Genomic DNA, 25,071 nt, shown 5'->3' with positions numbered 1-25,071 from the left:
TTTTTATCCTGCTTTTTGTGAACAGGACTTATCATGACAATTTTCTACACATTGTTGGGTGGATGCCAATGTTGTAGCTATACTGAAACAGCATGGCTAGAGGTGCAGCTAGTTCTGGAGCACAGGTCTTCAGCACTAAGTTGGGATGTTGTCGGGACCTGTAGCCTTTGTGGTGTCCAGTGCATTTAGCCATTTATTGATACCATGTGAAGTGAATTGAATTGGCCGAAGACTGGCATCTGTGATGGTGGGGACCTCAGGAGGAGACCGAGAAGGATCATCCACTTGGCACGTCTGGCCAAAGATGGTTGCAAACACTTCAGCCTTGTCTTTTGTACTCATGTGCTGGGCTTCACCAGATGGAGATGCTCATGGAGCCTCCTTCTCCCATTACTTGCTTTATTGTCTACCACCGTTCGTGACTGGATGTGGCAGGACTGCAGAGATTTGACCTGATCCGTTAGTTATGAGTTCACTTAGCTCTCTCTATAGTGTGCTGCTTCCGCTGTTTAGCATGCATGAAGTCCTGAGTTGTAGCTTCATTAGGTTGGCAGCTCATTTTCAGGTACACCTGGTGCTGCTCCTGGCATGCTCTTCTACACTCGTCATTGCAGCAGAATTCATCATCTGGCTCGATGGTGCTGGAGAGATATGCCAGGCCATGAGTTTACAGATTGTTTTGGAATACAACGCTTCTCCTAATTCTTATGTTCTTATGTATGCTGCTGATGGCCCACAGCACCTCATGGATGCCCAGTTTGTAGCTGCTAGATTTATTCTTAATCTATCCCACTTAGCACTGTGGTGCTGCCACACGACACAATGGAGGGTGTCCTCAGTGTGATGACAGGACTTAGTCTCCACGAGGACTGTGTGGTGGTCAATCCTACCAATACTGCCATGGACAGATGCAGCTGCGACAGGTAGACTGGTGAGGACGAGGTTAACTAGGTTATTCTCTCGTGTTGGTTCTCTCACCACCTGCTGCAAGCACAGTCTGGCAACTATGTCCTCTGCTCTCAGCCAGCTCAGTCAGTGGTGTCGAGCCACTCTTGGTGATGGCCATTGAAGTCCCCCACCCAGAGTACATTCTGAGCCATTGTCGTGCCTAATTTCAATGGCCTGTAATTTCCATTCGTAGGCTTCCTGCGTGCAGATGCCCCCTATCGGAAAAAAATCTACAAACTTACCCGAGGGCTCCCGAGGTCTGGACACTTCTGCTCCTGGGCCTCTCCAAAGTCGACATGTGCAGGGCCCACGTATCCCAGAGGCACATGCAGTTCGCAAGTGTCCCTGGGATCACGTGGGCCAGGCCAGCCAATAGGAGAAGGGAATCTCCCTTCATATTTTTGACAGACCAGTCAAATATATGAATGGAGATCACCCCAAAAACACAGTAAAACATTAAATAATTTTTTTTTAAATCATCACATTTTTTAAATGAGTTAAAATTACAATAAATTAACTATTTTAAACAAAAATGTAATTTTTGGAAAAAAATAATTAAAGTTTTTTACAGGGCTAAAAATAAACTTACCTTTTTTTAAAAGTCTTTTTAAATTATAAATGAGTGGAAAAATATGTTTTTTTTTACTTTTTTCAACTTTTATGTTGGTAAAAGCAGGCTTTATGATTTCTAAGGGTTTTCAGCGGGCGGAGGTTCTCCAGAAAGCAGAACTCTCCCCCCGCAGAGGCCCTTCTCTAGGACAGGCGTTCGATCTGTCAAGAGCATTTTAACATTAAAACCGGCATTTCCGATGTCCCTATGGGTGTGTACACAGCCGTAGGCATCGGAAAATATGGGCCATTATGTTTAAACAGCTAAGCAGTACATTGTAAAGATGAACATTTATGTATTTTTCTATAGACTGATAAACCTGTTTCCCTTTTTATTTCTAACTGGGTGACAACTTCTGAAATGTTTACTGTGCTCTGGCTCTGAGTCACACAGGTGCTGCTGCTAAAACAAAAAGCTCCCAATTTAGTTTGCTGTCATTTTATGCCAAGAAGTCTCACCTGGCTGGGTGAAACAGTAAATGAGACAGCCAGGTGTCAGCTGGCAACTGTGCAGTTTAATGAGCAGAGAAAAGTGGGAATTAAGGGATAGGTATCAGGTGACTATCATTGGGAAATCAGGTGAATATCATTGGGAAACCCAGGTATTCAATAAATTCCGATGTTTTCATGACCGCTGCTTTGTCTATCTCAGATATTAAGTGAATGTAGAGCTGCTGGGCCAGTGTAATGCTTGATTGTGAAGAAATATACTCCATGATTTTACAGGGTTTTTTTTTATTTTACTGTCCCCTACTTATACCTTTGCAACAGCGCTCCCAAGTGACCATTTTCCATGTGAATTTAGACAGTGTTCAGTGGGCTACTCAACTCTGGGGCCATCACAGCTTTACCTAATTATGTCCTCAACTAAAATGGACTCACGCAAACACTGGAGGTCACTGGAGAGTGGCAATCCTACCTGGCGTGTCTGTACCTTGGGGAGACCCCCATTCATTGGGAACTGTTGTGCCAAGCTGAGAATCGATACTCTACAACCATGTGAAAAATCTGGTCACATGCTGTTCGAGCCAAAACTATCCAATCAAGTTGTTTAAACTCAACATTTTGAAGCTAAAGTAGGTGGTGATCATTTGCCAAGATGATCTGTTGCAGCATCTAGTATCTATCGCTGGTGTAATATGAAAAATAATCTCGTCAGCTAATAGGCCAGCCAATTCATGGAAATATTTTTCCCTTCTCTGCTTCTCCTCTTCCCCACCCCATAAAATATGTTTGAAATTTTTCTAAATGGAGGATGTCATATGATGATGTACAAGGTTATTCTGTGTGCTTTTAAATACCTCTCCCTGTCCCTGCCAGCATCTGCTTTATTCTAACATTCTGAAAGTGTGAAGATTTTATGTTGTTTTACTGTCTGTCTGTATCCATACATGAGCAATAATCATTCAAATGTTTCATCAGATTTTCAACAAGATCCTTCCTGAAATTTGTTTCTGAAATAAGTTCAATTGTTCCTGCTTGTATATGAAAACTCTTCAATATTGTCTTTAACACCCATTCAATTTAAGAAGTGATCAAATTTTTTCACACCTGTTTTATTGTTCTAGCACACCACAAACATGATTTAATTTGACAAGTGCCGGAGAAATGAATAATTCAGGGTAAAAGTAGTCGGGCCTATTGACCGAGCATAAATGCTGCTTTTCCTCAGGTGGGAGGGAGAAGGGAAGCTAAAGTAACAGTCATTTGAAGTTCTATGGTTTAAAGCATAGCCTGGAAGACCAGTAAAACGGGATAATGGGACTAAACACGGGGGCCACCGGCCCTTTTCTTGCTCTAGGTTCTAGAAGATTCTATGATTCGTCCTCATAGTTATAGCAACTGGAGGAACCTATTCTAATAGTGAAGGTCTGGAGAATGTCCATTTTATAGTGCTGCCCTTGCTGTTCACAACAATCACTAATCCTCGAATTATGACAGAAAATGTTTTTGTTCTAATTTTTTCCTGAAGGCAGTGACTCATGCCAGGTTACTGTTCCACAGAAGCCAACAGACCTCCCAAAACTCCAACACATAGCTATTCGTCATCTGTGCTCTTAAATGGTTAGTTCATTTAGCTTGGGGGTGGGGGGGAGGGGCATCACAGTCAAGCCCAATCCTGTCCTCATTGCAAGTCTATACATCAACATTTACCAACAAGGTTCAATTCCTCTTCCCTCCTTCTACTAGCCCAAGGACACTAAAGCTAATTGTAGCTTTCCTGCTGCTGGTCTGGATGAGATGAGCTAACCTAGCACACATCAGAGAACTGAACCTTGGGCCGTCCTGATCTGTATGCTGAGTACCGCACCAAACCGCACACTTACCCACTGAAAGCTGCGGCATTCTAATGGTTTGTTGCATGGACAAGCCTTTGTTTAATTCTAAACCTCATTATCATGAATTGCGTGTATATATTGTTTTCCAGAATTTTTAATTTAGTAGGTCAGGTCATGCACAAAACACATGCGCTGTCCCACCTGTCCAATGCTACATTTTTATTACCTCCATTAACCGTATATGTTCAGAATGGTCACAGGATAACATCTTCTTAGTTGCTAATTATAAACTGCACATAGCATTAGACTCATGTTTCTGGCACTGTTTACCACATAACTCCTGTGCAATACCATACAGGATGTGCTGCATTTTTCTAATTTTTAGTTGATCATGAAGACAGGAAAACAGAGGAAGGGAACTGGACATTATTTTATTAACTTTATTTTAATTAAATGTGTTTACATATATCATAAATTCATGGCCAAAGTTTGTAGGTTTGATTCCTTGCGTTATCGGTTGACACTCAGCAGGTGTGGCTTTCCTGGACAGCAGCCACATGATGTTTTCTATTTCTGAGAATCCTAATTTGATATGAAAGGAGTCACTTCACAGAAATAACTGCTGTGTACAGTAGTTTAACTGTAGTCTAATGCCTCTATTGGAGCCCTTGAGCTGCTCTAAGTGTCCCAGTAACTTGAAAGGAAAAATATTTGGATTGATTTCTGTTGATACTGTTATCACTAAATTTGTTTGCGATGTACATTCCATGAAGAAATCAATATTATTGACAGATTTGCATACAGTAAAATACTTAAATGTACATGTATAGTTGTATACTTCAAACCTATATACTCATGTTGAGTTAAGTGTATAAACTGGGTCAGTGGTTGTGGTAGTTGAAGGTCAGTAACCTCAGCCCCAGGACATCGCTGCAGGAGTTCCTCAGGACTGTGTCCTAGGCCCAACCACCTTCAGCTGCTTCACAAATGACCTTCCCTCCAACATAAGGTCAGAAATGGAGATGTTTGCTGATGACTGCACAGTGTTCAGTGCCATTCACAACTCCTCAGATAATGAAGCAGCCCATGCCCACATGCAACAAAACCTGGACGACGTTCACGCCACACAAGTGCCAGGCAATGACTATCTCCTACAAGCAAGAGTCTAACCACTGCCCCTTGACATTCAACGGCATTACCATCACCGAATCCCCCACCATCAACATCCTGGGGGTCACCATTGACCAGAAACTTAATTGGACCAGCCACATAACTACTGTGGCAACAAGAGCAGGTCAGAGGCTAGGTATTCTGCGGCGAGTGTCTCACCTCCTGACTCCCCAAAGCCTTTCCACCATTTAAGTAAGGAGTGTGATGGAATACTCTCCACTTGCCTGGATGAGTGCAGCTCCAACAACACTCAAGAAGCTCAACACCATCCAGGTCAAAGCAGCCCGCTTGATTGGCACCCCACCCACCACCTTAAACATTTACTCTCTTCACCACAGGCGTACTGTGGCTGCAGTGTGTACTACAGGTAGACTACCCTTTATCCGAACTTCCGAAAACTGAAACCCTCTAAAAACCGAATGTTTTTTCATTCAGCGTAAGTCGTGCGCACGACATGACCAGAGTGGCGCACGACTTACGCTGAGCAGGGCAGAGGGTCACTGAGTTCCCTCCTGGGTAGGAGATTGCAGGCCGAGCCGGGCAGTGTGAAGGAGGTATACCGGGAGAGTGAACCCAACAATACAGCGGCCCGTCCGATAGCTGCAGCGGCCTGTCCAATATTCTTTTCTCCCCGACCCCCCGCCGACCCCCCACCCTTTCGGATAAGGGATAGTGTATCCTTTATCCGCACTTCCGAAAACCGAAATCCTCTGAAAACCGAAAGTGTTTTCGTTCAGCGTAAGTCGTACGCACGACGCCGACCCCCACCGCCGACCCCGACCCCCACCCCCGACCCCCCGCCGACCCCGACACCCCCCGCCGACCCCCACCCCCGACAAATTTCCCAGTCTTATAAAATACCTTCCGAAATCCGAAATTTTCCGAAAACCGAAACACGGCTGGTCCCGAGGTTTTCAGATAAAGGATAGTCTACCTGTATCTACAAGATGCACAGCAGCAACTCCCAAACCCGCGACCTCTTCCCCCTAGAAGGACAAGGGCAGCAGGCGCATGGGAACACCACCACCTCCAAGTTCCCCTCCAAGTTACACACCATCCTGACTTAGAAGTATATCGTCGCTGGATCAAAATCCTGGAACTCCTTCCCTAATAGCACTGTGGGAGTACCTTCACCACACGGACTGCAGTGGTTCAAGAAGGCGGCTCACCACCACCTTCTCAAGGGCAATTAGGGATGGGCAATAAATGCTGGCCTTGCCAGCGATGCCCACATCACATAAATGAATTTTAAAAAATACATATTGGATATAATACAGAAAGAGCCTTACATGTGCAGTTGTCATTGGTGATCAAGAAAAAAAGAAAGACTTGCATTTATATAGTGCCTTTCACGACACCGGATGTCTCAAAGCGCTTTACGGCCAATTAAGTACTATTTGAAGTGGAGTCACTGTTGTAATGTGGGAAATCAGCACATTTTTCTTTCACTCTGAGAACTATGGTAATGTTAGAGCTATAGAAACACAACCTGCCTGCTTTTAGAAATAGATATTTAATTCCAGTTTATTGAAGTTCAGTTTTTAAACTTATTTTGTTAATTCTTATCAGATACTTAAATTACTTGTTGCATTGAACTGGGAGAGAAAATGAAAATAAAATGGGAGGGGAATAAATAAAAGTTCAATCACTCCAACGTCTCACAGTCATTATAACACACAGTCACTCCAGCATCCCACGGTCATTATAGTTCAGATAAGACATTCACAGTGCTTTTAATGAGCAGCACTTTAATTCATGATTGAAGTCAATTGTATTGTTCTATGTGTTTTGTTGAATTAATCCAAAAGACTTTGCTGGTTAAGTTATAGTACAATATAGATTAGTAATGTATTTTACAAGGAAATAAATTGCAATAACAGTGTAAGAAAAGGAGTGATATTTGTGATAAATTATTTTAAAAGGGGGTTTCAATCTCAAGAGTCAACTTTCTAAGCTTAAAAAAAATGTTTGCTATTTTCTCCTTTTCTGTTTTCACAAATTTTCTCCTCTCCTCTCATTGGCGTAAGGTCCCAAAGGTGCCAGCACCTCTCTGGTACCTCACCCAAGTAGCCATTCTTTCTGTGTGTTTGACTGGCTTTGGGTTTATCAAAGTTCATCCAAGCTTGTCATCCACTTGTGCACTTCAGCATGTACCACTGGATAGGGATCAGGAGTGGGAATACTGGCCTTTCTCCTTATTAAACTGTGGGGCTGAGCCCATTTATCATGCCCTAACTGCTCTGGCTAAGATCAGATCACTCAGCACAGAGACAGATTGAACCTGGCATAGATCAGTTACTCACTGCTTTAGGCAGCTCTGCCATTGGGCACCTGGAGTCTTAATTTTGAGATATTGTATAGTGGATTTAATTGAAATGTAAATCTAAAGTACAGAAGGATTATAAAGGCTCCAGAGAGTGTTAAAAACAATTTAAATAATCATCAGATACTGTTTAAAAGTATGTATGACTGCTGTGCTCATTTCTCTACTACTAGATGCCACCAGTTTACTTTAGTTATTGTAAATAGGATGAATACAAATGGAAGAGAGACTACTAGTGGCAGTAAAATGTTACAGAATCAACTCTTAAGGAAAAAGAGAAACCTGGAAGAATACATTCTGTTCAAAGTCCTTTCCCCGTATGTCGACAGACATGCAGCTTCCAGCAGTGGTCACTAGATGGCAATCAGGAGTGAGAATCCAGGCCGAGGTCAGCATATCGCTTAAATTGAACTTGCGACCTTCTGGTTTGCATTAGTACCATACCAGCCCGTGTATTTGCCCACTAAGAGTTCCCCATCTGTCTCTTAAGGAAATGTAAATGTGATGTTGTGTAATACCAGGTTATTTTTAGTCTTATGAATACCCATGGTTTGTATTTCTGTTTTCCTCTATTGGTGTTCCAGTAATGTGGGTTAGGAGGTTGGCCCATGGACATTCTGTAATGGTTCCATTGATTTAATGGAACCAACCTGGGGCTGATCCTAAGCTGCCTGATGGTGGAAAGCCCTCAGAGTATGCAGCAGTGCGCAGCCAATAATGCTTTCCCCCCATAGCCTCCCATCTTAATGTTAATCTCATACAAGAAGTGTCTGGGGGAATTTAAATAAATAACATTACCGAGACGGCTACAATTTCAGTTACATGCTTGCATAGCTGAATAAAAGATTTACAAAAAAGAGATTTATTTTTTCTGGTCTTGTAGTCAGCGTTATTAACCTTGAAATTATGCTATGAGGGGTATTGTTGTACAAAGGTTATATCTGCTCTTCTGAAATTCCTATCTCCTCTGCTCCAGTGGCGACCTAACCCATTTGTTTAACAGGCTAACGTTTGTACGCCTGCATCCAATGGAATAATAACAAGACCTTGATGTATTTAAATCTTTAAGTTAAAAGTATCAGTAATAGAATGCCATGCATAAATATATTTTGTGAAACCATTCCATTTACATTTTGGGCCAGATTCCACAGCAGTCAAAACATTTGGAATCATAGAATCATAGAAATTTACAGCACAGAAGGAGGCCATTCGGCCCATCTTGTCCGTGCCGGCCAGCAAAGAGCTATCCACCCGAATCCCACTTTCCAGCACTTGGTCCCTAGCTTTGCAGGTTACGGCATTTCAAGTGCATATCCAAGTACTTTTTAAATGTGATGAGGGTTTCTGCCTCTACCATCCTTTCAGGCAGTGAGTTCCAGATCCCCACCACCCTCTGGGAGAAAATATTTCTCCTCAGATCCCCTCTAAACCTCCTACCAATTACTTTAAATCTGTGCCCCCTGGTTATTGACCCTTCTTCACAGGGAAGTAGGTCCTTCCTATCCACTCTATCTAGGCCCCTCATAATTTTATATGCCTCAATTAGGTCTCCCCTTGGCCTCCTCTGTTCCAAAGAAAACAACCCCAGCCTATCCAATCTTTCCTCATCACTAAAATTCCCCAGCCCAGGCAACATCCTCGTAAATCTCCACTGCACCCCCTCTAGTGCAATCACATCCTTCCTGTAATGTGGTGACCAGAACGGCACGAAGCTTGTGCTCCTTCAGTTTGTCAGTTATGCTTCATGACATGATATGGAGGCCAGTGATCTGCTCCACTCACTAACAACCAAAAAACATAATTGCCTCTGCCTGTGACGGCAAGATTCTTTGTATTTATAAGTTGCTTTGGGGGCAGAAGTTGCTCAGCAGGTGCTCGTTGAAACCTCTACTCTTGTTGGGTCTCTGAACTTATGGAGGTAGCAACACCGCCTGATTACCACGCTGCTGCCACCAGTTAAGTGAAGCTTCCATCAGAGACTGCCGTGGTAGAATGAGCTGCTCTTTCAAATTACCATTACATTTCTTTTCCAACCCCCACATAAATAAGGTAACCCCCCTCCACCCCGACACCCCACTACAAAAAAATACATACAAATCGGTGGCTGAACTCAAAACCTGAAAATGTAATGAGGGAAGTGCCTAAACACAATTACTGTCTGAACTGATGTGTGCAGTTTTGTGTAATGTGAAAACAGTAATTATTGGTTATGTGTTTTAAACCTCAATGCAAGTCTTTCTATCAGTATTATCAGAAAATTGCAATAAAAGTTAAGTGACCATTATGTTTCATTTTGTAAAGGATCTCGATATGTTAGTCAGTCTGCAGACAAGAGGGATGGGGATGTCGAGTTTGATGGGCCATTAATGAAAACCGAAGTACCAGGTCCAAGATCTCGGGTATGTCAATTATATAGCATTCTGAAACCATATTGCATGACTTTTTGGGAATTGATAGACGCAATGCAACAATATTGTGCTGCACACCTGTTTTCCTGATGGTCTATGCTGCACCGGACTGAAATTCCTGAATTTCAATTGGTTTGTAGCCATCACTATTTGTTGTGTCTGATTTCTTTTTAATCACATTTTAAAAAAACAATCAGGTGAAAGTCGGCGTTTCAGAACTGTCAGTCTGTCAAGTGTGAATCTCCAACCATTGTCCTAAATCTAATTTGAATGCACATGCTATTGTACAAAGATACCTGGAGCACATTGATCGATACAGCATGATAATGAGATCATTGATTTCATGCTCCTTTTATGTTACTTGTGCCCGTTCCCATTGGTCGTTTGTATTTTTTTAACGAATTTTCTCCCTCCCCAATCTCTCTCAAAGTTGTTGAATCCCTGCTGTAGTGGGACTGTGTGTTTTTCACATATTGCGGCGTCCATGAAGTCAGTGAAATCACTGATGAATCAGCTCTGAGAATTGTTGACATGGTGGAGTTTCAGCGGCTTCACGAAACCTATAAAAACATAATTCATGTATGATCCTTCAGTGTCGTCTAGCTGTCGGGGACACCAGAGACAGGTTTGACCCTGTACTTACCTGACATCCACACAAGGTACTTGTGCAGGGGTCGTTAAACCCTAGCTCAATTTTCCTATACCTAACAAGTGGTGCTGAGGCCAATTGAGATCAGCTAACTGAACCTGGGACCTTTCTGGTCTATACAGTCCAGCAATTCACTGGATAAACTCGTTGGACCATTGGAGGAGCTGTTGAATCTCCTATTTTTATAATGGGTTAGATTTATCCACAGTGGATCCAATGCTCGCGTGCAAGGTTTGTGTGCCCACTTTGTGGATCTAGTTGAGATATTCTCCCAATGTTAGTGAGGTAGTTGTGTTTATATAGTGTCTTTTGACATTGTTGAAACATGTGAAAGTGTTCCACACAATAGATTACTGTTTTTAGAATGTTGTAACAGACCCGGCAGCAGAATCCCACAAATGGCAATGAGATGAATGGCCAGTACGTATTGGTTGAGGGAGAAATATTGGCTAGGAAGAATTCCCTGCTCCTCGTTTATTCATGCCATGCGATCCTTAAAGTCCACCTTGATCAGGCAGACATCACAGCCTAGACTGTGAACTCAAGGCTTTGTGTGGGCCTCAAACCAACAATCTTCTGACCCAGAGGCGAGAGTGTTACCAACTGAGCCCAGCTGACATACTAGAAATGTCAGTATTGCTAAAAGCCTGTCTGTGACCAGACCAAACTTGGCAGACCTGATTCTAAATGCTGCCAGCATATTCCTTTAGCTTTGCCGCTAGCGGCACTCTCAGTTAGAGGCAGGAAGTGAAACCCTGTTCAATGAGGGCACCACTGCCTCTGATGACAAAAGCACAGATTATTTATATTACAGACTTGCTTCCAACAGCGCTATTGAAGTTTTAATAGCGTTAAAGTTTTGTTATATGCTGTTACAAATTTGAGGTCTGCTCTAGATATTCCCTTGCACTTGACTCACTTGACTCTCCCATAAGTAAAGACTGCATCACTTATGGCTAGGAGGTTTTTTTTCACCACCCAACATCTGAACACGCAATAGCATGGCCCAGAGGTGTAAGAATGAGACCTCCTAGCTAGATGGACTAGGTACCACAATCCTCCACATGTTCTCATATACTGTTCCAGTCTTCCAAAAGGCTGTGAGACGAGGGCAGATACGAATTGTTAAGATGCTTTATTTTACAGTCAATAAATTAATAAATAGAGTAACAGTAATAGCAAATCTTACCTGCAATTGTTGTGTTTTTATGTAGTGTTTATCCAGGTGGGAAAGTAAGCTGTGAGGAGGATGCAAAGAGGCTGCAAAGGGATTTAGATAGGCTACGTGAGTGAGCAAGAACATGGCAGATGGAATATAATGTGGAGAAGTGTGAAGTTATCCACTTTAGTAGGAAAAATAGAAAGCAGATTTTTTTTAAATGGTGAGAGACTGGGAAATATTGGTATTCAGAGGGACCTGGGTATCCTTGTACACGAATCACAGAAAGTTAACATGCAGGTAATAGCAAGCAATTTGGAAAGCAAATGGCATGTTGGCCTTTATTGCAAGGGGATTGGAGTAGGAGAGTAAAGAAGTCTTACTACAATTATATAGAGCCTTGGTGATACCATACCTGGAGTGCTGTGTACAGTTTTGGTCTCCTTACCTAAGGAAGGATATACTTGCCTTAGAGGGAGTGCAACGAAGGTTCACTAGACTGATTCCTGGGATAAGGGGATTGTCCTATGAGGAGAGATTGAGTAGAATGGGCCTATATTCTCTAGAGTTTAGAAGAATGAGAGGTGATCTCATTGAAACATATAAAATTCTTACAGGGCTTGACAGGATAGATGCTGGGAGGATGTTTCCCCTGGCTGGGGAGCCTAGAACCAGGGGTCACAGTCTCAGAATAAGGGGTTGGCCATTTAGGGCTGGGATGAGGAGAAATTTCTTCACTCAGAGGGCTGTGGATGCTCAGTTGTTGAGTATATTCAAGACAAAGATCGATAGATTTTTTGGATACTAAGGGAATCAAGGGATATGGGGATCGGGCGGGAAAGTGGAGATGAGGTAGAAGATCAGCCATGATCTTATTGAATGGCGGAGCAGGCAGGGCGGGTTGTGGGGGACAGTTAAAATTGACATTGTAACTTAACCACTCTTCCTGCCCTGATCTGACCGAATGCAATTTTAAATTCCAGGCGGCAAGGACACTTGCCCCAATCCAGCGGAGTTCTCTTTAAATATGCAGAACGGGCTCTGATGATGTCATCGGGTCCAATCTGCAATTTTAACCTGAGGCTTGAGCAGGGGAGCAATGGTGGTTTCCCTGCCAGGCCAAGCCTGCTGGGAACAGGAGCCAGGCCCAGAAGATACCCAGTAAAGTAAGTTATTTTTTTTTAGTTTCTTTGTGGACCAGGAAGAGCAGGAATGCTTCTCCAAGCTCCACAGGGAAACCTTTAGCCTCCCCTGCTCCAGGATTTCCCCCAGAGAGACCAGAGTGCTGCCAGTGCCTATGAAGAAGGAGTGTGTGCGTGCAGGAGCGGAGGGGGGCAATGCTGTGTTGTGTCAGATTTTCATTGTTTTTGCCACTGAGATTTTGCCTCAACTCTCTGATTTTTGTGTGTGTCTGATTATTTACAGGAGTTAATGAAGAAGCTGAATGAATTACAGGTGAGCTGCTAAATGTTATGTAACGTTAACCATAATAATTTGTTTACTTGGAAAAACTTTGGAACCTGGGGAACTTTCATGCAGTCATCAGCTGTTTAACATCTGATGGTAACCAAGGGTCCTGCATTGAAATGTCATGTGGTTAAATCATCTGAAGCTGTACAGATACATTTAATTGTTGCTTTTAAAAACGATTTATTTCTTCTCACATATTTGCTTCGTATTTAAATGCCACTAATCACTAGGGACTGCAACCATTAATTGAAGGGTTCAGATGTGACGTAACCACGCAGAGAGAGTTTTTCTGTCTACTTGTTTTTTATGCTGTAATTGTATTGCACAACTGCTTCAAGAAGTCAATTGATAATATTCTTGGAGACTTGGGCAGGTGGTATCTACCTAATTTATTTAAGGCTGATTACACAGTACCACAACGGAAAAAGAACTCTAATACAAAAGCAAAATACTGCGGATGCTGGAAATCTGAAGTAAAAACAGAAAATGCCGGAAATACTCAGCCGGTCAGGCTGAAGGGTTAATTACAGTCCTAGCCCTTTTGGGCTATTCCAGATCAGGCGTATTCCCCAGACGTTCACCCTCAACTTAAGTTGGAGATAGCCGAATTCCATAAGACGCTTAAATGGGTCTAAAGGTTCAGGCTATCTCTCCCTAAAGAAAAGGAACGACTAAAGTTGTTACCATCCTCCGGATAGTACTTTTAATAAGTTGAACTAGACTGTAACCTTCCGGATATTATAAGGGTCCAGAATAACCCCCAGATTTCTGCAACTCCTTACAAAAGAGTGTATAGAATTTGTGGGTTCGCGAGTCTATACAGATACACTCTTTGAGACAATTCTAGAAGAAGGGTAGCAGGGATAAACCAGGGAATTACAGGCCAGTGAGCCTAACATCTGTGGTAGGGAAATTATTGGAAAAAATTCTGAGGGACAAAATTAGTCTCCACTTGGAGAGGCAAGGATTAATCGGGGATAGTCAGCATGGCTTTGTCAAGGGTAAATCATGTCTGACAAATCTGATTGAATTTTTCGAGGGGGTGACTAGGGAGGTGGATGAGGGAAATGCTGTGGATGTGGTTTACATGGACTTCAGTAAAGCTTTTGACAAAGTCCCGCATAGGAGACTGGTCAAGAAGGTAAGAGCCCATGGGATCCAGGGTGCCTTGGCGCGTTGGATCCTAAACTGGCTGAGTGGCAGGAGGCAGAGGGTGATGGTCGAAGGTTGCTTTTGTGACTGGAAGCCTGTGTCCAGTGGGGTACCTCAGGGATCGGTGCTGGGTCCCTTGTTGTTTGTGATCTACATAAATGATTTGGATGAGAATGTAAAAGGGATGATCAGTAAGTTTGCAGATGACACGAAAATTGGTGGGGTGGTAAATTGCAAGGGGGAAAGCCTCAGGCTACAGGACAAATAAGGCAAGGGAATACACAATGAGTGGTAGGACCCTAGGAAGTACAGAGGGTCAGAGGGACCTCGGTGTACATGTACATAGATCTCTGAAGGCAGCGGAACAAGTAGATAAGGTGGTTAAAAAGGCATATGGGATACTTGCCTTCATTAGCCGAGGCATAGAATATAAGAGCAGGGAGGTTATGATGGAGCTGTACAAAACGCTGGTGAGGCCACAGCTGGAGTACTGTGTGCAGTTCTGGTCGCCTCACTATAGGAAGGATGTGATTGCTTTGGAGAGGGTGCAGAGAAGATTCACCAGGATGTTACCTGGGATGGAGCGCCTCAGCTATGAAGAAAGACTAAACAGGCTGGGGTTGTTTTCCTTGGAGCAAAGAAGGCTGAGGGGGGACCTGATTGAGGTGTACAAAATGATGAGGGGCATAGATAGGGTAGACAAAGAGGAACTTTTCCCCTTAGTAGGGGGGTCAATAACAAGGGGGCATAGATTCAGGGTAAGGGGCAGGAGATTTAGAGGGGATTTGAGGAGGAACTTTTTCACCCAGAGGGTGGTTGGAATGTGGAACTCAATGCCTAAAAGGGTGGTAGAGGCAGGAACCCTCACAACATTCAAGAAGCATTTGGATGAGCACTTGAAATGCCATTGCATACAAGGCTATGGACCAAATGCTGGAAAATGGGATTAGACTGGACAGGGATGGATGGGCGGCGCAGACACGATGGGCCGAAGGGCCTCTTTCTGTGCTGTAAAACTCTATGACTCTATATAGGCCCAGAAATTCAAGTCGGGGGCTTCCTGCGGGTGCAAGCCCCCGACCTGCACTTATCTTGCGCGCCGGCCGTTGAGCTGTGGGCCCCCGTGGAATTGCAATCCGGGGCCTGGTCCAGCTGTCGGCGCGCAGTGCTTGCGTATCCCAGGGGCGTAGTTAGTTTGATGCATCCCCTGGGATCACGTGGGCCATGGGGAGCCAATCGGAGCAGGGAATGCTCCATTCATAAGTCTGACAGGAAGTGCTGTCAAGACTTATAAATACTACGGCCCCAAAATAGCACTAAATCTTCAAATAAATTTTTTAAAAACATCACATTTTTTAAATAAACTATAAATTACATGAAATAACTATTTTAAACAATAATTTAAATTTTTGAAAAAAATAATTTTATTTTCTGATGGGGCTAAAAATAAACTTACCTTGCTTTAAAGTATTTAAAAATAATAAACCTGTGGAAAAAATGTTTAATTTTAATTAATTCACCACTTACCTTGTAAAAAGCAGGCCTTACGCCTGCTTTTTATATTTCTAAATTCTGCTGGCTTACATTCCCGGGAAAACCTGTAAAAAAGACCGAAGTTCGATGTGCACGCGCAGCCCCTCCTGCGCATGTGTTCGACCTCTGAACCCCTTCGTTCAGAGGAATGGAAATGCCGGTTTCCCGCGCATGCGCAGTGCATGCAGGAAACCGGCACTTCCATTGGGCCTACGGGTAAGTACCCCGTGTGTACTCACCCGTGGAGACCCGAATTTCTGGGCCATAGTTTTATTTAAGAGCCGGCATTCAGTTAACATCTGTTGAATCAGTCGCAACATTAACAATTCAAAGTACAATTAGCTTACATTTCTTATTTCTCAGAGATCCTTATTCTCAAATCTTTACTTCGTTATATTTCTTATTTCTAAATCCAGTACATCGTTACATTTCTTATTTCTTATTTCTAAATCCTTACATTTCTTATTTCTAAATCCAGAACATCCACCAAAAAATCAATACTTTAACTTCCTGAGACTCATACTTAAAAACTTACAGAGATGCCTCTGGAAAGTTGAGAAACGCCCTGCCCGTTCAGCATGTTCTGACGTTCTGTTAAAAAAGGTCTTATTTTTATACCCGTTTGCCTTTGGTTTCTTCTTTGATGTTATCTGATGATGTCACCTAATTGTCTTTATTTATACCTCTGTTTGAATGCTTTCTATGTTACTGTCAATTCAACTATTGCATGCATAATTATTTCTCTACTTTTAGGTGTTCCAAAAATCATCATAAAAACAATGCCAGCTATGGTTTCTGTTTGATGTCATTCTTACCGAAGATTCTTCATTCAATTCTTAATTTTGGCTTAACTGCTTTTTTGCAGACATTGTGGCCTAGAAATTCAGTTGGCTGCGCCAGGCGCTAACGCCAAAAAAGGGCTATATTTCCGTCGATAAAGCCTTAGCGCCGGAATGCAGACCGATCTGCGCCGACGCCCAAATTCATTTGAGATTTAGCGCCGGCGCAAAGTGTTAGCGCTCGCTCGGGTGCGCGCGCAGCTTATGACGTCATATCCTCGCACAACGCTGTTTTAGCGCCCCAAACCGGAAATTGAGTGGCGCCCGCCCAATGTGGGCGTGGCGCTATTAGGAATTGTAAAATGGAACGTTGCAGAGGCCCTGTGGGCCTCGGGCAGCGCAAATTAAAGGGCACCTCCACTGACCTATAAAGCCCAGCCATTTTGCTGCAATGACTTCACTGCTTTGGATTTCTACACAGAGACCAAGGGACAGAGATTCCAGATTTGGGACAAGATAGGAGAGGTCTTTTTGGCTTCTGGCCAGTGCTTTGACATTTGACTCTTGCTGATTTCACTGTTGCGACCTTGATTATGGGGGCTGCATGGGGGGCCAACATTGAGTTGCAGCATTATGTGCGGAGGGCTCGCAGACGCTGTGAGAGACGGGCAGCCATGCGTAGACACAGAAGGGCCATCAGGCGTCGCCAACGTAGGCCTTACGCACCCAGGCAATACCGGCAGCAGGTGTCCTATGTCACCATGTCTGCGGCACTTTGTGTAAAGAGGCTGCGCTTCAGAAGGGAGGTGGTTGGAGAGATCTGCCAGCTGCTTCACGCAGATTTGCAGCCACAGCTCATGTCCAGGACGTCTCTCTCGGTGGAAGTGAAGGTCACGGTGGCTCTCAGCTTTTATGCAAGCGGCTCGTTCCAAGCCGCTGCTGGGGACATCGCGAACATCTCCCAGTTCGCCGCACATCGCTGCATCCGGCAGGTCACCGATGCACTGTTCGCGAGGAGACACCAGTTCATCTCCTTCCCCATGACCCAACAGAGGCAGCAGCAGCGTGCAGTGGGATTTGGCAGGATCGCGGGCTTCCCCATGGTGCAGGGCGCCATTGACTGCACGCATGTGGCTATGCGGGCACCTATAGACAATCCCGAGGTTTACCGCAACCGCAAAGGCTACCATTCCCTCAATGTGCAGCTGGTGTGTGACCACAGGCAGCGCATCCTAGCTGTAAATGCCCGCTTCCCAGGAAGCAGCCACGATGCTTTTATCCTGCGCCAGACTACTGTGGCTGACATGTTCCAGGCACAGCCTCCACCAAGGGGATGGCTTATCGGGGACAAGGGCTACCCTTTGTGCACATGGCTCATGACCCCGCTCCGCGCGCCCAGGACCCCAGCGGAGGACTCATACAACGAAAGCCATCAAGCAACAAGGAACGTCATAGAGCAAACCATAGGCGTCCTCAAGCAACGCCTCCGCTGCCTGGATCGCTCCGGCGGCTCTCTACAGTATTCGCCGGATAGAGTGTCCCAGTTCGTCGTCGTGTGCTGCATGCTGCACAACCTGGCTATCCGCCGGACGCAGGCACTGCCACCTGACATTGCACCACCACCTGAGGAGGACGAGCAGGAGGACCATCAGGAGGAGGAGGGGGAGGAGGAGGAGGAGCAGGCCAGGAGGGGTCCAGAAGGCCCAAGGGCCGTACGCCGGGGGCTTATTGCTCGACACTTCTAGGCCCGCTGTGAGGGAATGGCCTGTGGGAATGAGCGCACCTGAAGGCAGCCGCTCCGGAAGCCGTCAGCCGGTTAACGCAGCAAACACTTGAAACATGACACCTGGACAAGCTGAATAAATAAAAACCTTTATTTAACAAACTGAGGCCCCTTCCCACATGAAACTCAAAAACACAGAACACACCCAAAAAACAGTCACAAACATATGTCACTCCCCCAACCTGGGGAGGACTAACAAAAGTTGGCCATCCACATGGCCTTCAACATTGGCCGTAACAAAAAAAGGGCCCCCCTCGCCAACAGAAAGACCCCCATAAAAACAAAAAATGCCTTCAATTTCGGCCATCCACAAAAATCAGCCCCCAAAACACAATCCCCCCCATATATACAATGCCGCAGAGACCACACTCTAGCGGCTGTGCCGAGAGGGCGAGTCCTTAGAGAGCCTTCCCCGGCCCCTGCCCGGCCTGCTGCTCCGCCTCAACGTGGGCCCTGTGGCGGCCTCAAGGCTGGGGGAAGGCTCATGAGGGCCCCCATGCATCGCGACAGATGCCCTTGGGGGTCGGCCAACACGACGCACGTCCCGGGAGGGGCCGGCTGCTGACTGGTTCGGCTGTGGCTGGCCAGCATCAGTGGCAGCAGCAGCTCCTCGCACCCTGGCTGGGGGAGTGGCAGTGTCGGATGCTCCAAGGGGGGCAAGCTGGCTGCTGCCAGGCGCGCGAGGCTCAGCAGACACAGTGGCAGTCGTCCGGCCTGGCAGTTCAGCTGGCGCAGCTATGTGCTGGAGGCCAGCCCGCTGTGTTGCAGCAGGGCGGCGGGTGCGGGTGCGACGCCTCTGCGTCAAAGCGAGTGTGGCAGAAGTCAGTGACCGCACTGCCCGGGTATGTGCCTCCAGCTGCTGTGACAGTGTGTCGAAGGAACCACCTCTCTGGCGACTCTCCTCCTGCAGTGCCGCGAGTAGTTCGACCCCCCTGGCGTGCGCTGCGGCCAGTTGCTCCACCCCCCTGGCCTGTGATTGCCCGAATGCTGCCACACTCTGAGCCAGGGACTCGATGGCGTGCGGCATCTGCTGCACAACCCCCATGAACTCATGGTGGCGCCGGTCAGACGCCACCGAGATCTCTTGCAGGAGGCGCACCTCCTGGCCGAGGCCACTCTCCGGACTGGAGAGAGGACTCTGCAGCTGGGGAGAAGCCGGCCGAGCTGGCCGACCCCTGCCGCCTGCCTGGACCCCACTGCAAGCAGGATCTGCCCTCCCCTGCAACACCTCCCCCTGGCTCTCCTGCATGCCAGACGTCCCCCCTTCATTGCCATCCCCTGGCATGGCTGAGGGCTCGCCCGATGGGCCGGCTTCCTCCTCGTCCTGGACGTCCTCCTCCTCCAAGGGCCTGGCACCCGGCGCCTCAGGGACCACCTCCTCCTCAGCAGCTGAAAGCAGGAAGGCACAAGAGTAGCTTTAAAGTGAGGACAGGGCGTCAGCGAGGGACGCCTGAGCGGTGGCATTATGCGCATTTGTCCGTCAGTGGGAAAGGATTTAGATCGGAAGCACGAGGGCAACGAGAGAGCTGCAAGCGGTCATCTCCTTACCAGTGGCTCCCAGCACAGGGTCCGCATCCCCGATGGCTACAGGGCCAGTCACCCGGGGACGCAGGAGTCCAGCGACGCTCTCCTCCAGAGCACTTAGAGCCTGGTAGTGGGGCCGTCCACCACCGGTCTCCACCCGGCTGCGCGCAATTCTTGCCAGCTTGGCCTGCAAGAGAAAGGACGGACTCTAAGTACAGTGTGGTGCCCTGTTGCTGTGTGTACTGCCTCCCATGGTGGAATAGCCTGGCCAGTGTGGTCAGTGCAGAAAGTGCTGTTGATGATCATGCCAGTGGCATTGCTGCGTGAGGAGGGCTGCCCATTATGCCTTTGAGGTCCCTTTGCCCATAGTGTGAGGCTCACATGCAAGGATGAGGAGGACAGTGGAAAGGGTACTCACCTTCACCAGCCGACAGAGGTCATTGAACTTTTTGCGGCACTGGTCCGCAGTCCTGGGCACATCTGAGTTTGAGGAGACCCTGCGTGCGATGCTCCTCCAGGCTTTCCTGAACTCTCTCCTGGGAGCCTTTCTGCCATTGTCCGGGCACAAGATGGGTCTTCTCTCCTGGACAGCATCAATCAGCACCCTCAGTGCATGGTCTGAGAAGCGCTGGGCTCTTTCACGGGCCATCTCCATCTGTCCTGGCGCTATTTTGTCCCACCAGCACTGTTGAGGCCTAGCAGCAGGGCTCCAGTGTGCAGGGCGTGGCAGCAGTCAAAGTTGACCCTTCCCCCTTTAAGAGCAGGCCGGCGTCAGGGTGTCTGCTGTCAAGCAACACATGACCGCACCTGCGCTGCGCCCGGCATCGGCGTTATCAGGCCGCAGCGCCGGTTTAGCGCCAGAACCGAGCATTGCAACGCCGGTTTCAGCGCTCGCCAAAACTCTTGGCCAAATCCACTGAATTTCGGCGCGGTTGCCTGCAGTTTCCGGCGGGCGCTAAATTTACCGAACGCCCGACTTTAGCGCCCCAAAACTGTGCAAACTGAATTTCTAGGCCTGTGTCTTTCCTTATTCTCCATGTTCAATACAAACACAATGCAATTGCTTGGTGTCTCTATTGAAGTTATATCTTCAAAGTCTTGTTGGTGTGGTTTTTACTATATCTAAATTAAAGATACTTCAACTGAATGTTTCATGCAATTTCTAGCTATCTCAATTGGTTCCATATCTAATCTTATGGTTCCCGTTTTCCAAGTTTAACATAAAACTATTTGACCAGCAGATGTTTCTTTTCTTGATGTCATGTTTCAAAGGCACATGCCTCTTTTAATGTTTGTATTTCTGTTTCAATGTGTTAGTTTGTAACACCTTAAACTGGGCCTTCTCATTGTGTTCGTTGCAAACCATAGACCTTTCGGAACCACCAATGGTTTGCTTCAATCTTTCATTGTTTTAGTACATTTAACTAATTCCCATTTCAAAGCTTGTTTACAGCTTTGTTATCAACTGATCTTTTCTCAGAAGCCTGTATTCTGTTTATAGCCTGTGTGCTGAGACTTGTGCCTTTTAAACCCAGTATGTCTTTTATTAATAATATTAGAATTCTGTTCATAGTATCGTGTATTTCTCTGAATCATGGCTATTCCTTCACATCCCTGCCTTGACCGAAAGATGAATTAATAACATCATGGCAGAGTTTGGTCAATATTGCTCATGAGGTTACAATAGCATATTAAGGGCAGCACGGTGGCATAGTGGTTAGCACTGTTGCCTCACAGCGCCAGGGACCCGGGTTCGAATCCGGCCTCGGGCGACTGTCTGTGTGGAGTTTGCACATTCTCCCCGTGTTTGCGTGGGTTTACTCCGGGTGCTCCGGTTTCCTCCCACAGTCCAAAGATGTGCAGGTTAGGTTGATTGGCTATGATAAAATTGACCCTTAGTGTTAGGGGGATTAAATACGTGGGGTTACGGGGATAGGGTGGGATATGTGTTGGTGTAGGGGTTACGGGGATCGGGTGGGATATGTGTCAGTGCAGGCTCGATGGGCCAAAATGGCCTCTATCTGCACTGTGGGGTTTCTGTGATTTCTGTGATTAAGTTCACGAGATGTACAATCATGTGCTACATGAAAATTCCTTTGAAATCATCCTAGGACAATGTTTTGTCTTATTTTAAATTGTACACAATTTAAAAGGATGATAAGTACATAGTCATGCTATGAGTGAAAAAACAATGTCCTTAAAATGTCCAATCGGCAGATGTACGTTCCGTAGAGGTGAGTTATTCATGAGTCAAGAAAACGTCAGTTGAAACTAGTTGAAGCTTTACACGCTGTTCCTTCAATCTGGCGTGTGTACCGATGCATGTTGTGGTAAAGGCCTTGCCAGGCACTTAGTTGATTCCTTCCTTATCCGCGGTGTCTTCCTCCTTCGCTGAAGTAACTCATTGATCTTTCCTTATTTCGGTTGTTGCTTTTCGCAAATCCATTTCCTGATGCGTTGCCAAGCAACATGTAGAAGTGTCGGTGACACCTTCTGACTTCCCTCTGACTTTCCGTCGTCAGTATTTCGATCGCATCCATTTCCTGTGTTGTGCTCCAAGCTGGGTCTTTAAAGACAATGTACGACTGCACCTTCGGTATCCTTCAGGACATCTTTTGATATTGTCTATGGAGACATTTTTAAAAATAGACTTGCCATTCGGCTGGTTAATATGTATTTGAACTGTTCTTTCGTTAATAACAAACTGTATTTGAACAGGTTTTTCCACTTCAGTCTTAAACCAGGTTTCTGCTCGAACTTCTTTTCCTGTACCCATTCTCTTACAATGCGTTGCCATACTTTATTTGTCAATTTATTCTGCCTATTTGCTTCCCTTTTCCTCTGATCAATTTGATAAATCTCCTCTGTTACTTTTTTTTTTATCTAACTGTCGCTGTCGGGTCAAGGACTCAGTGTGTAGAGGCAATAAAAGAACTATGGGTAAGCAGTGTATGCATCTCAACCCCATAGATCAGATAATATGGAGTTTCTTAGGGGACACAGTCCCTGATGCAGATGTGGGCACATGATTGAGTAACACATAGCTGTACGTCCGGAATGCTGGTGGTCCACTTATTTCCCTGATTCTCAACAGTTTGACCAATAACTTTATTACTTCCCGATTTTTTTTACATTCCACCAGCCCCGCTGATTGCGGATGACATGGCATGCTTTGCTCTATCCCAATCCCCCTTTGTTTGCAATAGTCTTGAAGATCTTAGAGACAAAGGCTCCGCCTTTAACGGAGTGCAAGATTTTGGGTGCACCAGCTACAGTAATTATATCAGAAATAGCCCTGGCGAGTGCGTTTTCTGAAACAGTTTGTGGGGACCAGCCAGCAGAAGGAAGTGCATCCATCCACACAAACGAGAACATGTCTATATCCCAAAAATGTGGGAAGTGGTCAAATAAAGTCAATAAAGAATTTTCCCATTTGCTCATCAGCTTTCACAGGAACCAATGGTGGTGGCTTAATTAGTGATGACTTATTGGTCGAATAGCATGGCTCACAATTTGCCACCTATGTTTTACAGGCTTTAAGCATGCCTGGCCACCAATATAAGGGTCAATTTGCAGAATGTTATTCTGGCACTACAATGTGATTGACTTATGCCCTTGTGAGCTTTTTTTACAAGCTGTTCTCGTTTGTGGCTCGGGGGTACTTCTCGGTTTCCTTTGGGCAACTTAACTAGTACAATACCCATAGGGGTTTCCAAGTAAAAGTACCTTGCTGGACATTCTGGTGGATTCTCTGTTATTGGGTCTAATAGCTGAATCAGTTCCTCACCCTGATTAGCTGCCCGTTCTGCCCTAGTGATTACACTAACATTGGCAGGCCCCTCTCGAGAGGGTATCATGCAGACCGAACATTTCACTTGTTCGTCTGTAAGGCTGTTTCCTTTTGAGTGTACTGTTTCAGTGGTATGCCCGTTTATATGAATCACCTGACACTTTTTCTCCATTCTCAAATGGAGAATATCTTCCCACAGTGTGGGTTTAATAAAGTCTGCTTCCTTTAAAACATACCGTAATGCTGCGGCTTCAGCATATCGCGCTGTCTTATGGCCAAAGGGTTTAAACAGTAATTCTTTTGGATATAAAGAAATAGGAATTTCAAAGTCCCTACTACTGCCGGATATCACAAAGTTTCCTGTAACAGGCAGTTAATTGGCACTAATCCCTTCCCGCCTGGGGTCAGCGGGTCCCATTGCGGGGCGGGTACCCGCCGCCTCTGAAAGTTGCGTGGAGCAGGGTTTTGGGCGGGATGGTGTCAGGACCCCCAAATTCAGGATTTCCCCCCCCCCCCCCACACGCCTGAAACCCCGCCTGACGGCTCCACAAAAATCGACCCCATTGTGTCTTTTCTTATTCTCCATGTTCAATACAAACACAATGCAATTGCTTGGTGTCTCTATTGAAGTTATATCTTCAAAGTCTTGTTGGTGTGGTTTTTACTATATCTAAATTAAAGACACTTCAACTGAATGTTTCATGCATTTCTAGCTATCCCAATTGGTTCCATATTTAATCTTATGGTTCCTGTTTTCCAAGTTTAACATAAAACTATTTGACCAGCAGATGTTTCTTTTCTTGATGTCATGTTTCAAAGGCACATGCCTCTTTTAATGTTTGTATTTCTGTTTCAACGTGTTAGTTTGTAACACCTTAAACTGGGCCTTCTCATTGTGTTCGTTGCAAACCGTAGACCTTTCGGAACCACCAATGGTTTGCTTCAATCTTTCATTGCTTTAGAATATTTAACTAATTCCCATTTCAAAGCCTGTTTGCAATTTTGTTATCAACTGATCTTTTCTCAGAAGCCTGTATTCTGTTTACAGCCTGTGTGCTGAGACTTGTGCCTTTTAAACCCAGTATGTCTTTTATTAATAATGTTAGAATTCTGTTCATAGTATCGTGTATTTCTCTGAATCATGGCTATTCCTTCACACCCCTGCCTTGACCGAAAGATGAACTAATAACATCATGGCAGAGTTTGGTCAATATTGCTCATGAGGTTACAATAGCATATTAAGTTCACGAGATGTTCCTTCACAAGGCAGCATCTGTGGAGAGAGAAACAGAGTTAACGTTTCAAGTCAATGACCCTTCGTCAGAACTGGAAAAGCTGGAGATGGAACAGGTTTTTAAGCAAGTGCAGGGGCAGGGAAAGGGGGGAGGGGAGGAAAGAAAAAAAGGGAAGGTCTGTGATAGGATGGAAGGCAGGAGAGATTAAGAGACATTGGCCCAGAACTTGGTGTCGGGAGCTTGCCGCACGTGCAAGCCCC

The 25,071-nt window shown here is 45.5% G+C and overlaps 2 protein-coding genes across 6 annotated transcripts in view; one reads left to right on the top strand and one right to left on the bottom strand.

Moving 5' to 3' along the window:
- Window positions 1-25,071, top strand: part of abat (4-aminobutyrate aminotransferase) — a 364,265-nt gene that overhangs the window by 144,582 nt on the left and 194,612 nt on the right. For all 5 annotated transcript variants that reach the window (XM_086000868.1, XM_086000870.1, XM_086000866.1 and 2 more), the window contains exons 3-4: window positions 9,631-9,728; window positions 12,971-13,000. In XM_086000868.1, the coding sequence (XP_085856994.1) occupies window positions 9,631-9,728; window positions 12,971-13,000 (128 nt within the window). The remainder of the gene's footprint in view (window positions 1-9,630; window positions 9,729-12,970; window positions 13,001-25,071) is intronic.
- On the bottom strand, window positions 18,390-20,137 carry LOC147110676 (uncharacterized). The gene is made up of 2 exons (XM_086002269.1): window positions 19,811-20,137; window positions 18,390-19,651 (listed from the first exon to the last, which is right to left on the bottom strand). Exon 2 carries the CDS (start codon window positions 19,545-19,547, stop codon window positions 18,633-18,635), a length of 915 nt encoding a protein of 304 aa, XP_085858395.1. The 5' UTR covers window positions 19,548-19,651; window positions 19,811-20,137; the 3' UTR covers window positions 18,390-18,632.

The sequence above is a fragment of the Somniosus microcephalus genome, chromosome 11, assembly GCF_052327205.1.
Source record: "Somniosus microcephalus isolate GS21.2 chromosome 11, FLI_Smic_1.0, whole genome shotgun sequence".
Lineage (NCBI taxonomy): Eukaryota > Metazoa > Chordata > Chondrichthyes > Squaliformes > Somniosidae > Somniosus > Somniosus microcephalus.
This window is presented reverse-complemented; position numbering and strand designations above follow the sequence as displayed.